Source organism: Dendrobates tinctorius, unplaced genomic scaffold (assembly GCF_039654945.1).
Source record: "Dendrobates tinctorius isolate UK_male_01 unplaced genomic scaffold, ASM3965494v1 ptg000223l, whole genome shotgun sequence".
In the NCBI taxonomy this organism is placed as follows: domain Eukaryota; kingdom Metazoa; phylum Chordata; class Amphibia; order Anura; family Dendrobatidae; genus Dendrobates; species Dendrobates tinctorius.
This window is the reverse complement of record NW_027361890.1, coordinates 7135863-7150318: the sequence shown is the minus strand read 5'-3', so window position 1 is coordinate 7150318 and position 14456 is coordinate 7135863. Positions and strand designations below refer to the sequence as shown.

The window sequence follows — 14456 nt, the reverse complement described above, 5'->3', positions numbered from 1 at the left end:
ATAGCGCTTACCGAATAAGATGCAGAGGGAACCCGGATTCCTGGATTATGCCAGCTGATCAGCTGTTCGGCTCTGTGGCTGCATGTGTCACGGCTGTGTGACAGTCACAACACATGCATGGAGAGCCCAACACACAGGCTCTCCATGCAGGTTCTGTGACTGTGACACAGTTACTAATAGCGCCTCTTTTTATTCATAATAATCTCTGGAGGCAGATTATCATACAGATCTATGTCCTGCACATAGTCCTGAACAGCTCATTTACATATAAGAAAAACATGGATATTTCTTGAATAAGACATTGGATAGCAGATATCCCTTTTAAGTTACAATTAGTAAACTCATCGGTGTATGACTTCTCACTTTTTTCTTAAAGGAATCCTGTCACTCAATTCATGCTGCCCTAATCACAGGTATTATGAATCAGAGCCTGGCTGCATGATTGCAGCCAGGCATGCTTTTTTCTGAAGTGCTGCAGCCTTTCAGATTAAATATAGTTTCAAGAGCCTTTTCTCAGAGCCACTCCAGGTGATTAACAGGTCTTTCGCTAAGTACATACGTGGCTTATGGTCTCCGGCACGGTTTTCAATACTATATTATACCTGGTTGCAATCATACTGCCAGGCTCTGATTCATGCTTCCTATGGTTTGGCCCATATGAATAAGGTGACAAGTTCCTTTAAATAAAAAGGGCAGCCACTGACAGTTAATAGGTATTCTTTAAAGGGAATCTGTCACCAGGTGTTTACTGCTTAATCTGAGAGTATGATGTAGGGGCAAATACTCTGATTACAGCAATGTATCCATCACTGGGCTGTTTGCTGTAGTTTTGATAAAATAATTTTTTTATCTGCTGCAGATTTACCAGTTCTTTGAAAGCTGAGCTCTGTGTAACCCCACCCACATCAATTGCCAGCTTTCTGGGTATTCACTGTGCATAAACAGAAAGTTGTCAATCAGTAGTGAGGGTTTCATGACACAGCTGTCGGGTGACCTGGGATCAGGGGCTCCTTCCCTGTCCTAACACTAGGGGGCGCCCTATTCTCTGGGATACTTCTGAAGGTGAACATGCCAGGGTCTCCAACCTTGCCTTATTTCCTAAGTTAGCCCTCCATCTGTTCTCTTCCCCCACCCAGGGAAGAGGGGTGCTACTGTGCACCGTAGTACATCAACCCGACAAACAAGGTAACACAAGCAAGGATTAACAGAAAACTCCAGGCATACAAAATTCCTCTCACATATAACAGAGGAATGCACTGGGGCGTGGAATAAACCAAAATGCAGGGTGGGTCATTTATATGGATACACCTAAATAAAATGGGAATGGTTGGTGATATCAACTTCTTGTTTGTGGAACATTAGTATATGGGAGGGGGGAAACTTTTGAAGATGGGTGGTGACCATGGCTGCCATTTTGAAGTCGGATATTTTGGATTCAACTTTATTTTTTCCAGTGGGAAGAGGGTCATGTGACACATCAAACTTATTGATAATTTCACAAGAAAAACAATGGTGTCCTTGGTTTTAATGTAACTTTATTCTTTCTTGAATTATTTACAAGTTTATGACCACTTATACAATGTGTTCAAAGTGCTGCCCATTGTGCCCATCTACAGTCCTTCTAAATAGTATTTGTGGCTACAATTCAGTACTAAAAGCCCCCATTCACACTACAGTAATGTTGGCCAAACCAGACGATATTAACATCTAATGTGTATGACGAACTGATAGTCGGGAGAGATGTCGATCGTGCATGTCTGATTTCAGACTGCCGATCGCATTGTTCTCTTGGAGATAAGCTGCCAGCTAACATGTCTGCCGTTGATAGAGAACACAGGAGGTTTTGGCCAAATGAGCGCTTTTGCCTATGGGAGAGTTGGCCAAGATGGCTGTCGGCCGAACAATTAGCTGAAACATCGTTCTACCAACAGCCAATTAATGTGTTGGCTTAAAGCTCTTGAAGTGTCTTACCTCCAATCAGTGTTATGGCAAAAACTATTGTAGCAATTCTAATAACAATGTACGAAAATGGCATATTAACGGCACTAGCTTTCCTGTATGCAACTTACAGAAAACATTGCCTATTGGTGATGCCTTCTATCAATGGCTTTGGATCCAAACAAGACAACATCTGCGTAGTTTGCACTTTTTATCTCTGTTGGTGTGTTTTCATCAGGGACTGGTTTCTTCCCCATTTCCAAAAATGTAAATGTCCGTGGAAAATGGTCATAGTATATAGTATGTATATGCGTAAGATAAGACCAGAAGCACTTGCAGTCAAAGATGTAAGTATAATAAAATTAAGAAATCCAATGCGAAATGTTGTTGATCCTCTATAAAATGATAAAAATATATGTGTTTTTAATATCAATATTATACTTTTAGTGATCCACATCCCCCACCTCCACCTCTCCATAACAAGTACTCAGGACAGGTACCAGAAGACAACATGGAACAATCAATACTTTCTGTGGAAATGTCACTCTGTGGGGGTCTCACCAACTCATGGAACATCCCTGAAGGTATAAATATTGCAAATTTATATCTTAGATAACATTACATTACCATGCATACCGCTATACACCAGGATTCCAGCAATCTTGTAGATTGTGAGCCCTCGCGGGCAGGGTCTTCTCTCCTCCTGTACCAGTCGTGACTTGTATCGTTTAAGATTACTCTACTTGTTTTTATTATGTATACCCCTCCTCACATGTAAAGCGCCATGGAATAAATGGCACTATAATAATAAATAATAATAATTATAATCCAACTGTTCTCTCCATATTTAGACAGGTTCCTTAAGTACAAGATCTCATTCTCAGATTTCATACAAAACCCTTCACTTATAGAAAATCCAGGACTGGTGTTGAGAATACACAACAAGTAGGACCATTTTTTATGTATTGTACTTTTCTTTTTTTTTAGTTCTATTTCTCTTCATATTGTCTCTTATGTTTCTGGTTTCTGTGCAGGTTCTATAACTGGGCGACTGCTGCCCCAATTCTTCTCTGCTTGCAAGTGTACAACAAGATGCTGCCACAGGTATTATTGCTGTTATCTACCCTTCTCATTCATTGTGTACTCCTCTTATTAATCCTTTTCTGTGTGCTCTTGAAGGGGGTGATTGATCAACTTTCTCAGCAGAAGATGCCTCCTCGAAGTCGAGGATGGTGGTTTTCTTGGCGCAGAAGGAGCTTGCCTAGCCAACTGGTGAGAAGCATACGATTTGTAATAGGACTCATGTCTTCTATTCAATACAAGGAGCACCTATAGATTTTCTACTATTCATTATCTTCTCCCAGTTCCACAACACAAATTATTGTGGATGTGTGGATCTCTGTCCTCTATTGACCTGTTTCTTCAGTACTATTTTCTTAGGTTTTTCACTCTATTTTCTACTGCTAACTTATCTATACCAATCATAATCTTAAGACCGCCACACAAATTGAAACTGACTGAGCCGCATACACCTGTGTATGAAGAAGTCAGTAGAGATGGTGGCCAGATGAACCATCAGCAGCTATCTATTGTGTATAGAGGGCCTTCAGCCCCTCACCCCTTAAAGAGATCTCAAGTTTATAAATGAGAGATATTGCAAAGTATTTGTAAAAAGAAGCAACCCCCTGCAATTCTCTCAACGTGCAAAGCTACCTCTGTTATCAGAATGGGAGGGCATGAGTCTTCAGGAGTGGACCGCTTCTGGAAAAGTGGGGAGCCAGAGGCTGGAAGAGGTGTACTCCCGAGATTACAACTTAAGAAAAACCCTTTCATCTGTCTTTCCATTCTCACTCCAACACTTCCACCTCCTCACTTGGGTCACACTTACAATCATCTTCTTGGTTTTCCTTCCTTCAAACTGCCCCTCAATTTCTCCATTTTACTATTACAATGCACTTTTTCCATCACTCCCAAACAGCCAGTAGTAAATCCTAAGGAAAATGTGGAGCAGAATGAAGATTCCAACACCGAACGGTGAGTGTATCTGTTATTGAAGTTACTTCCGCTTTGTCACTTTACATATCTGTTTTCCTTTTTTTCATTTCCTTTATCTTTCTTGCTGAGTTTATCTTTTGGATCCCGTTTTTTTTCTTTTTTTTTTCTTTAGGTTGAATAAGAATATAGAAGATATCAGGAAACCTTCATTAGTTTCCATACAAGCTAAGCCATATCGGAAATCATTACGCTTGACGTCTGAGCAAATAGTAAGTGAGACCATGATCTCCCCATACATCAGCGCTATCGTGAGTTTTTTTGTGCTGACCTGCCTGCTCAGTGTCTCCTTACTGGGGAATCTTACAAGCTGTTTCCATGTTGCCTTAAGTGTTAATGATCTGTTTTCTTGTTCTGAATTTTAGCCATGTTTCTGCCACACCCTGTATAAAAGAATTTTTAAAAAATGAATTACACAGACGTGTGTTTAAAGTCGGTAAGACAACAAATCCATCTTGCTGCCCTGACAATAGGATAGAAGTTGGTCACTGATAGTTCACAGTCCTGCACACAAATGTGTTCAACCATGGTGTTCCCTGGTTCATTAATGGCTTCTGCAAAGCCTATTGACATTATTCGGTATAGATGTTGCCTTGGTTGGATTTAATTCCATTTTTCAGACAATGCCAGTATATATTGCGTGGCTTATGTTTCATCCAGTACTTAAGTGCCACCAGAGGTGTCTGATGGCCAGTCATCCACTAATTCCTAATGCAAGTAGAATGGAGCCATAAGCAATATTTATTAGTAAAAGCTGCATTTTTTCTGCCATGTATTAAAAGGGTTATCCAGTCTTTTAAAATTGATAGCTTATCATTGGGATCATTGGGGATCCAGCTATGAGTATCCTCTCTGATAAGCTTCTTTAAGAGGGTCTTCAGTACTTAAGCCCCCGTTACACACTGTGATATCGCTAGCAATATCGCTGTAAAGTCACCGATTTTGTGACGTTGCAGCGATATTGCTAGCGATATCGCTGCATGTGATACTTACCTCCGACCGGCTCCCCCGCTGGTTATCGCTGATCGCGCGAGAAGCTCCTGGACCATTCCTCGTCGGTCACTTCCTGCGGCGCTTCCTGTGGCGCCGACGAGCGAGGCGTGGAGCCGGGCGGGAGGACGCAGGATCGCCGCGTCTGACAGGTAAGTAGCGATCCCCGTCCCCAGCGATGTCACTGGTGAGATCTGCCTGTGTGGCAGCTCACTAGCGACCACCTAGCGATGTACCAGCGATCCTGACCGCGTCATATCGCTGGTCGGGATCGCTGGTGCATCGCTAGGTGTAACGGTACCCTTACACTGGCTGCAGACTGGATTGTACTTGCCTGTGCTGTATTTGGTTAAGTGGGCATTCTAGATATTGCTGTGTTGTTCCAGTAAAGTGAATGGGAAAAAAGCTGCAATATCACAGTCTCGAAAAAGCTAATCAGAGGGGGTGCCAATAGGCAGACTCTTACCATCTAATGTTATTGGATTATCCTTATTATAAGCTATCAATTTGTAAAGTGTGGATAACCCCTTTAAGTTTTAAGCTTGCTTGAGAAACACTTATAATTTTTAGAAACCTGTATCTTGCAGCTGGGAGTGTCTGGAAAGTACTTGATGGAATTGGTTGATGGACATATTTGTCATCTCTATAGTCAGACCTTGTGTGCAGGGTCGTAAATATAGTAGGAACAGTGGTTGCAGTTGCACCCGGGCCCTGGAGCTTAGGGAGGCCCCTAAGGTCTCTCTAGTCCATATGAGGAGACCATTACTATTACAGACCTGTGATGGTTGGGGCCTTGGTGGAAATTTTGCATTGGGGCCAACGAACTTCAATTTACACGACTGCTTTGTTATTTGAACTTATGTGTTTTGCTCAGTGGTCGTCAGGTTTCATCCTTCCTTACCTCGGCCATGTCTCTGAGCACCTTGTACTTCTTGGCACTCCAGGGAGGTTGCATTGTTGGAATATGAGAGCCCTTGAGGATAATGGCTTCCTGGTCATTTCCTATTTGATTCTTCATAAATCTTTGGTAGTTAATATGCATGTTTGTTTTCTCAACATGTTTTTTGCAACCCTGTTGACTATGTGCAACCAAACATTTGATGGCTCTGTAATCGTACCCCAATAGCTTAGCAGTTGTCAAGAATGCTACATTCCTCTGTAAGATTTTCAACAATTTTTGACTTTCCCCAGTCAGCTGAATCTCTTGGCTTGTTTTGCCAGAGAAAAACAAACTGCCTAATAGTTCTGCACACCTTGATAAATGGTGGTGAGATCCTTAGGCCTCACACCCCCTCTTTACACAAATACGCATCACCTAATCTGCTTCAGCCAATAACTATACAGCCTGGAGTTGGAAATTATGCATAAAATGATGATATGGTCAGCATACTCACTTGACTAATAATTCCGTACACAGTGTATATCATATATAGAGCATCATAACATCTTGCACTGGGCAGGATTGACTTCCTTTAGTTTCTCCAATCCATTGGGTTCTCTCAACAGAAAAGTTTAAACTTAAACACTGGAGTAAATGAAGTTGTGTTCAGCATCTGTACAAAGTTTCAAGGCACGTGTCGCACCCGAGCTCAGATTTACCTTTGGGAGAGCACAGACCACATCATTGTGAGCGACATCGATGGAACGGTGACTAGGTCAGTGCGAAGACCACCTTGTTCATTTCCAATACTGAGCATTCTTCTTCTTTGTAAATCTCATGAATGTATAATTTAACCACTAGCAGGAAGCTTGTCATTCCATACTTTCTTGCCAGACCTCTTCTGGGGAGTTCTCAACCTCAAGAAAACATCCTAATATAATAACCTTGTTCCATTGCGTAGTATATAATTAGCAATTTAATTAATTCTCCGTTTGCTCATTTTATTTTCTTAACTACCATCCATCTCAGGTCTGATGCCCTTGGCCACATCTTGCCACAGCTTGGAAAAGACTGGACACAGCCTGGGATAGTGCAGCTCTACAATTCCATCTACATGTCAGTGTCATGAGCAATATACTACAGGCATTAGTCACAAACTGACCTTTTCTCTGTACTTTTGTCACCCTGTACATCATTGCCTTTATTACTATTCCAGTTGTGGCTCATCTGTTACAAAAAATGCTAAATCTTCCCTTGTGTGTGCAGGAACGACTATAAATTTGTGTACTGCTCTGCACGCTCTGTGGGACTAGCTGAGATTACCAAGACCTTCCTACAAGGTGTTAGTGAAGGCGGCTTTACACTTCCACCAGGACCTCTCCTTCTGTCTCCAAGCAGCCTGTTTGCAGCACTTCATAGGTATATATAACAAGATCAGCCTCATATTTTTGTCCATTTTGTACTTATTGTATAATATTGCAGGTTTTCTTCTTGATTTCAAGCAATTCCAATTTATGTCTGCTAACTCTTCCTAATAACACTATTGAATACATGTCGTAGGTAAGCAAGAACATCTAATATATAAAGCTCAAAGTGTGTATGTATGTATGTATGTGTGTATGTATGTGTGTATGTCCGGGATAGGCATCCGCACCGTCGCAGCTACAGCCACAAAATTTGGCATAGTCACACGTCTGGACCCCGAGAGTGTCCTAGGCTATGTTGTGAGGCGAAATTTTAACCCCGCGCGTTCCAATTCACCAATTTTGCCCCTATCTACATACTGGGGAAAAAGTGTGTGCGTGTCAAGCCCCGCCCCTCATTATGATGTCATAATGCCCCTATCTACATAATGGGGAAACAGTGTGTGCATATCAAGCCCCGCCCCTCATTATGATGTCACAATGGTTACCATGGCAACGCTCATGTCATCATAGGTTGCAAGCCCCGCCGCTCATTATGATGTCATAATGGTTGACTATGAGATGGAGGATGTGTGATGGGTATATGGGCACTGGACTATGGGATGGAGGATATGTATGATGGGTATATGGGCACGGGGCTATGGGATGGAGGATGTGTGATGGTTACATGGGCACGGGACTATGGGATGGAGGATATGTATGATGGGTATATGGGCATTGGACTATGAGATGAAGGATGTGTGATGGGTATATGGGCACTCGACTATGGGATGGCAAATATGTATCATGGGTATATGGGCATGGGACTATGGGATGGAGAATAAGTATGATGGGTATATGGGCATGGGACTATGGGATGGAGGATGTGTGATGGGTATATGGGCACTCGACTATGGGATGGAGGATATGTATGATTGGTATATGGGCACGGGCCTATGGGATCATGGATATGTATGATGGGTATATGGGCACGGGACTATGGGATGGAGGATAATTATAATTTGCTATAACTAACCACAGTTAGTTACTATGCCCGGGCAGCGCCGGGCTCTTCAGCTAGCATGATAATATAATAGGTTTATTTAGAAGCTGTGGACACAAAACTATAGGTTTTTAATTAAAACAGACCATACATTATTAAATAGATCACTTAGAATTATTGCGGCTGATGTACTTATATTGAAAATCCATGCCAGAATACCCGTTTAATTCTTTTTGAACCTCCACCCACCTTGTCCTATTGACCTCTCCTCATTATCCCGCCTACCTCCTGCTGCTGAGATCTCACACTGCTCAGTACAAGCTGCAGCTGTCAGTCTGGCTGGGTGGGCAGAGGCTGAATACATTTGGACTCTCATTCTTTAGCTGGATTTTCAATGTAAGTACACACGCTTCATCAGGTTTAAAAGGTCCATTTTATAATACAACTTATATTCAGACTTAGTTGTGCAATCTGGTGACATCCAATTTTAAACTGTTAGTAAAGTTGCTTCTTTTTTAAGTTTAAATGCTTTAAGATAGTTACAAAGGTTGCCATCCTTTCCTCTGAAAAGTACCTGCTGGGCTCCAGCTCTCCACATATGTTTTTGTCTTTTGCAGGGAGGTTATAGAGAAGGCCCCAGAGCGCTTTAAGATTGCTTGCCTTTCTGACATTCGGCAACTTTTTACAGACTTTTATCCTTTCTATGCTGCCTTTGGCAACCGACCAAATGTAAGTAAAATGAATTTTTGGAAACTTGGAGTAAAATGTTGACTGAGTATAAATATGTACAAACTTTCTAAATATTGGTACCCTGTAGCACAACATGACTTACTATTAAGCCATAGTAATCTCTGCATTTACCTTAGATGTCGCAGTCAAGGCTGACAGAGGCGTGTAAGTGGCTGACAGAGGAAGAGAGCTCCCTCTGGCATCCTATCCTTCGCCCCTTTTCCCATGATGCGATCAGAGGGATTAAAAATTACAACTTATCCCCCAAAGAAACAACCCTCATACAGATATATTGCTGAAAAATGCAATGATGAAGATGTGACGTTCTCTGTAGACCAAAATACAGGGTAGAACTACAGGTATCCACTTGGCTGTTCATTGCGAGTCAAGAAGTCATCAGTTTATCGTCCAAGGACCTTTGTTTAAAGAACATGATGAAATTGGCATCTAATGTTGAAATTTTAAAGGGATTTTCTGATTTGGATGACCTCTTGACATGGCCCTTGACAATAAGTAGAGCACATATGCTTTAATGGATCCGGTGTAATGCATAACAGGACAGGTCCTCCAGAACAAAGAGAGGCTCTCTACCAGGGGTGGACACTGACAGCTTGGGGCATCTGTGCAAGAAATATGTCTGGGCCCCACTCCCTGCCTGGCACGCCGCTTATGATGAGGGCAGTCTGGCTGTGGGACTCCTGGAGCCTCAGGCTCTGAGCCATAGGCCAGATTGCCCTCACTATAATTGCCGTGCAAGCAGGGGTGTACATTGGAATCATAGGGCGCCATAGCAAAAGTTCTATTTGGGCCTCCTCATACTTCTAAAAAATATATATATTTATATTTGTCTACTGAGATGGAGATAGATATATATCCGTAAGCATTCGGTTCTGCTGTTTCCAGCGCAGTCAGGTGACAACTAGTATCAGCGATGTCGGTGAATAAAACACTGCGGATGTGGCTGACACAGTAGTTGGCACATGACAGCAAGTGTGCAAAGTGCATCCTCGTGGTTACTGCTGGCACCAGCAGAGCTCAACCATGTATATGTGGTAGTATACTACAAATAAAAGTGTGAAATGGTGTAGACCGCACTATTTCATACAATGGTATCCTGTAAAAGACGTACTTAAAATATTTACTTTTTTTACAGTGAATGTTGAAACCACTATAGCATCCAAAGGAGGCAACTGTTTAACAAATGCACCATGGTAAATACGCTGAACAGAGGCGCTTTGGTCTTAAAGGCTTATTCCTCAAAAAGTCAAGTTATCAACAATCCCGATGATAAGAGATAACTACTGATTGTTGGGGGACTGACTGCTAGAACCCCAAGTAATCCTGAGAACAGGACTCTGCAGCTCCGCCATGAATGGATTGGAGGGGCTCATGCTTGACTTCTGCTCAATACATTGTCTTTGAAACTGATGGAAATAGCCAAGTGCAGTGCTCAGTAGCTCTATAGATAATGGAGAGCAGAGGCCGAGCATGCACAGCTCTGCTCCATCCAGGACGAGACTGCAGACCCCTGTTCCCAGAATCTCTGGGGAGACCAGCAGTCGGATCGCCAGTGATCAGCTGGTTATCCACTGTCCTGGAGATAACTTGATTATTTGGTGAAAAAACCTTTAAAGAGTTACAAGTAGGTTGATTTTCCTATTCTTTCCAATTACAGTGTCATACATGAACCGAAAACAAATATGTTCATGCACACACACATTCATATATTTACATCGTACACGAATACACACAGACACATTTATATATATACACATATACATCCAGCAATCTCCCTCTCTGAACAGCGCCCCATAAAACTGCACAATGTACAGACAGACGCTGCGCCGCATCACCACATCCAGATCCATCAGAAGCTGCTTCTATCCACCGTTGACTGAATTCGCTTAACAGCCATAAATTGTCCACTAGGGTTATGAATCATTTTGTTCACAGAGCAACAGCTGCGGTGGTGGAGGCGGAGCGGGGTCCGGACAGCAGCAGCACAACACGGTCAGCAGCATGCAAGGTAAACGCAAAGCACTGAACAGCAAAACTTACAATGAACCCCACAATTCAGTCAGCACATCTGATGAAGAAATCTGATGCGATGAGGAACTTTGAGACTACCTACCAAAAGCAGGAAGTGTATGTGGCGGGGGGAAGCAGTACAGCTCCAGCGAACAAGCGACAAAAAAACGCCTAGAGCAATTACAAACACACAGCATCGAATCTTCAGGAAAATTGAAGCTTTCACCGGATTTGTCGACTAGGATTATGAATCCTTTGGTTCACAGAGCAACAGCCGCGGTGGTGGACGCGGTCAGCAGCATGCAGGGTAAACGCAAAGCACTGAAGTTAAATTTTGCCAACCCGGCCTTCAAATCCACAGCAAAGTTTACCAAAGTTTACAATGAACCCCACAATTCAGCCGACACATGTGATGAAGAAATCTGATGCGATGACGAACTTTGAGACCACCTACCAAAAGCAGGAAGTGTATGTGGCGGGGGGAAGCTCCAACAAACAAGCAACAAAAAAAACGCCTAGAGCGATTACGAACACACAGCATCGAATCTTCAGGAAAATTGAAGCTTTCACCGGAGCAGCATTGGGACTTCAAAGCCGAGGACCTGAAGGACCTGGGCGAGATCGGCAGGGGGGCATACGGCTCCGTGAACAAAATGATTCATAACCCTAGTGGACAAATTATGGCTGTTAAGCGAATTCGGTCAACGGTGGACGAGAAGGAACAGAAGCAGCTTCTGATGGATCTGGACATGGTGATGTGGAGCAGCGACTGTCTGTACATTGTGCAGTTTTATGGATCGCTGTCCAGAGAGTAAGATTGCTGGATCTACATGGAGCTCATGGCTACCTCGTTTGACAAGATACACATATACATACATACATACATACATACACACACACACACACACACACACACACACACTCATATATACACACACACACACACACATACATTCATATACATACACACTCATATATACACACACACATTCATATACATACACAGTCATATATATACACACACATTGATATACGTACACACTCATGTATGCATACACAAAAACACATAGATACACGCATACAGTGGGTGGAAATAAGTATTTGATCCCTTGCTGATTTCTTAAGTTTTTCCACTGACAAACACATGAACAGTCTATAGGTTTAAGGGTAGGTTAATTTTTTAAGAGATGGATATCAGAAATAAAATCCAGAAAATTACATTGTATAAATTATATAAATTAATTTGCATTTTGCAGTGAGAAATAAGTATTTGATCCCTCTGGCAAACAAGACTTAATACTTGGTGGCAAAACCCTTTTTGGCCAGCACAGCAGTCAGACGTTTTTTGTAGTTGATGATGAGGTTTGCGCACATGTCAGGAGGATTTTGGTCCACTCCTCTTTGTAGATCATCTCTAAATCATTAAGATTTTAAGGCTGTCGCTTGGCAACTCGGAGCTTCAACTCCCTCCATAAGTTTTCTGTGGGATTAAGGTCTGGAGACTGGCTAGGCCACTCCATGACCTTAATGTGTTACTTTTTGAGCCACTCATTTTTTTGCCTTGGCTGTATGTTTTGGGTCATTGTCTTGCTGAAAGACCCAACCAGGACCCATTTTTAATGTCCTGGCGGAGGCATAGAGGTTGTCATTCAGGATTTTACGGTACATGGCTCCATCTATTCTCCCATTGATGTGGTGAAGTAGTTCTGTGCCCTTAGCAGAGAAACACCCCCAAAACATAATGTTTCCACCTCCATGCTTGACTGTGGGGATGTTGTTCTTTGGGTCATAGGCAGCATTTCTCTTCCTCCAAACTCAGCAAGTTGAGTTAATGCCAAAGAGCTCAATTTTTTTCTAATCTGACCACAGTACCTTCTCCCAATCATTCATAGAATCATCCAGGTGTTCATTAGCAAACTTCAGACGGGCCGGCACATGTGCCTTCATGAGCAGGGGGACCTTGTGGGCACTGCAGGATTGTAAACCTTTACGACGTAATGTGTTACCAATGGTTTTCTTTGTGACTGTGGTCCCAGTTGCCTTGAGATCATTAACAAGTTCCCTCCGTGTAGTTTTAGGCTGATCTCTCACCTTCCTCATGATTAAGGATGGCCCACGAGGTGAGATTTTGCATGGGTCCCCAGATCGATGTTGACTGACAGTCATTTTATATTTCTTCCATTTTCTTACTATTGCACCAACAGTTGTCTCCTTCTCACCCAGTGTCTTACTTATGGTTTTGTAGCCCATTCCAGTTTTGTGCAGGTCTGTGATTTTGTCCCTGACATCCTTATAAAGTTCTTTAGTCTTGCCCATGTTGTAGACGTTAGAGTCTGACTGATTAATTGAGTCTGTGGACAGTAGTCTTTTATAAAGGTGAATATGTAAGACAGCTGTCTTTAATGCTGGTAATGAGTTGATTAGGAGCGTCTAACTGGTCTGTAGGAGCCAGAACGCTTAATGGTTGGTGGTGGATCAAATACTTATTTCTCACTTCAGTATGCAAATAAATTTATACAATTTATAAAATGTGATTTTCTGGATTTTATTTTTGATATTCTATCTCTCAATGTTAAAATTAACCTACCCTTAAAATTATAGACTGTTCATGTCTTTCTCAGTAGGCAAACTTACAAAATCAGCAAGGGTTCAAATACTTATTTCCCCACTGTACATATACATGCATACACACAAATATACAGTACATACACATACTGTATACACAAATAGATACATACAGTGGGGCAAAAAAGTATTTAGTCAGTCAGCAATAGTGCAAGTTCCACCACTTAAAAAGATGAGAGGCGTCTGTAATTTACATCATAGGTAGACCTCAACTATGGGAGACAAACTGAGAAAAAAAAATCCAGAAAATCACATTGTCTGTTTTTTTTTCATTTTATTTGCATATTATGGTGGAAAATAAGTATTTGGTCAGAAACAAGCAATCAAGATTTCTGTCTCTCACAGACCTGTAACTTCTTCTTTAAGAGTCTCCTCTTTCCTCCACTCATTACCTGTAGTAATGGCACCTGTTTAAACTTGTTATCAGTATAAAAAGACACCTGTGCACACCCTCAAACAGTCTGACTCCAAACTCCACTATGGTGAAGACCAAAGGGCTGTCAAAGGACACCAGAAACAAAATTGTAGCCCTGCACCAGGCTGGGAAGACTGAATCTGCAATAGCCAACCAGCTTGGAGTGAAGAAATCAACTGTGGGAGCAATAATTAGAAAAAGGAAGACATACAAGACCACTGATAATCTCCCTCGATCTGGTGCTCCACGCAAAATCCCACCCCGTGGGGTCAGAATGATCACAAGAACGGTGAGCAAAAATCCCAGAACCACGCGGGGGGACCTAGTGAATGAACTGCAGAGAGCTGGGACCAATGTAACAAGGCCTACCATAAGTAACACACTACGCCACCA

At 42.2% G+C, this 14456-nt stretch overlaps 1 protein-coding gene across 8 annotated transcripts in view; it reads left to right on the top strand.

The window, feature by feature from the left end:
* LPIN3 (lipin 3) overlaps positions 1 to 14456 on the top strand; it is a 207052-nt gene that overhangs the window by 158345 nt on the left and 34251 nt on the right. For all 8 annotated transcript variants that reach the window (XM_073555293.1, XM_073555290.1, XM_073555295.1 and 5 more), the window contains 10 exons: positions 2386 to 2522; positions 2790 to 2883; positions 2973 to 3042; positions 3118 to 3210; positions 3917 to 3972; positions 4106 to 4202; positions 6487 to 6635; positions 6890 to 6976; positions 7127 to 7279; positions 8884 to 8995. In XM_073555293.1, coding sequence (XP_073411394.1) covers positions 2386 to 2522; positions 2790 to 2883; positions 2973 to 3042; positions 3118 to 3210; positions 3917 to 3972; positions 4106 to 4202; positions 6487 to 6635; positions 6890 to 6976; positions 7127 to 7279; positions 8884 to 8995 — 1048 coding nt within the window. The remainder of the gene's footprint in view (positions 1 to 2385; positions 2523 to 2789; positions 2884 to 2972; positions 3043 to 3117; positions 3211 to 3916; positions 3973 to 4105; positions 4203 to 6486; positions 6636 to 6889; positions 6977 to 7126; positions 7280 to 8883; positions 8996 to 14456) is intronic.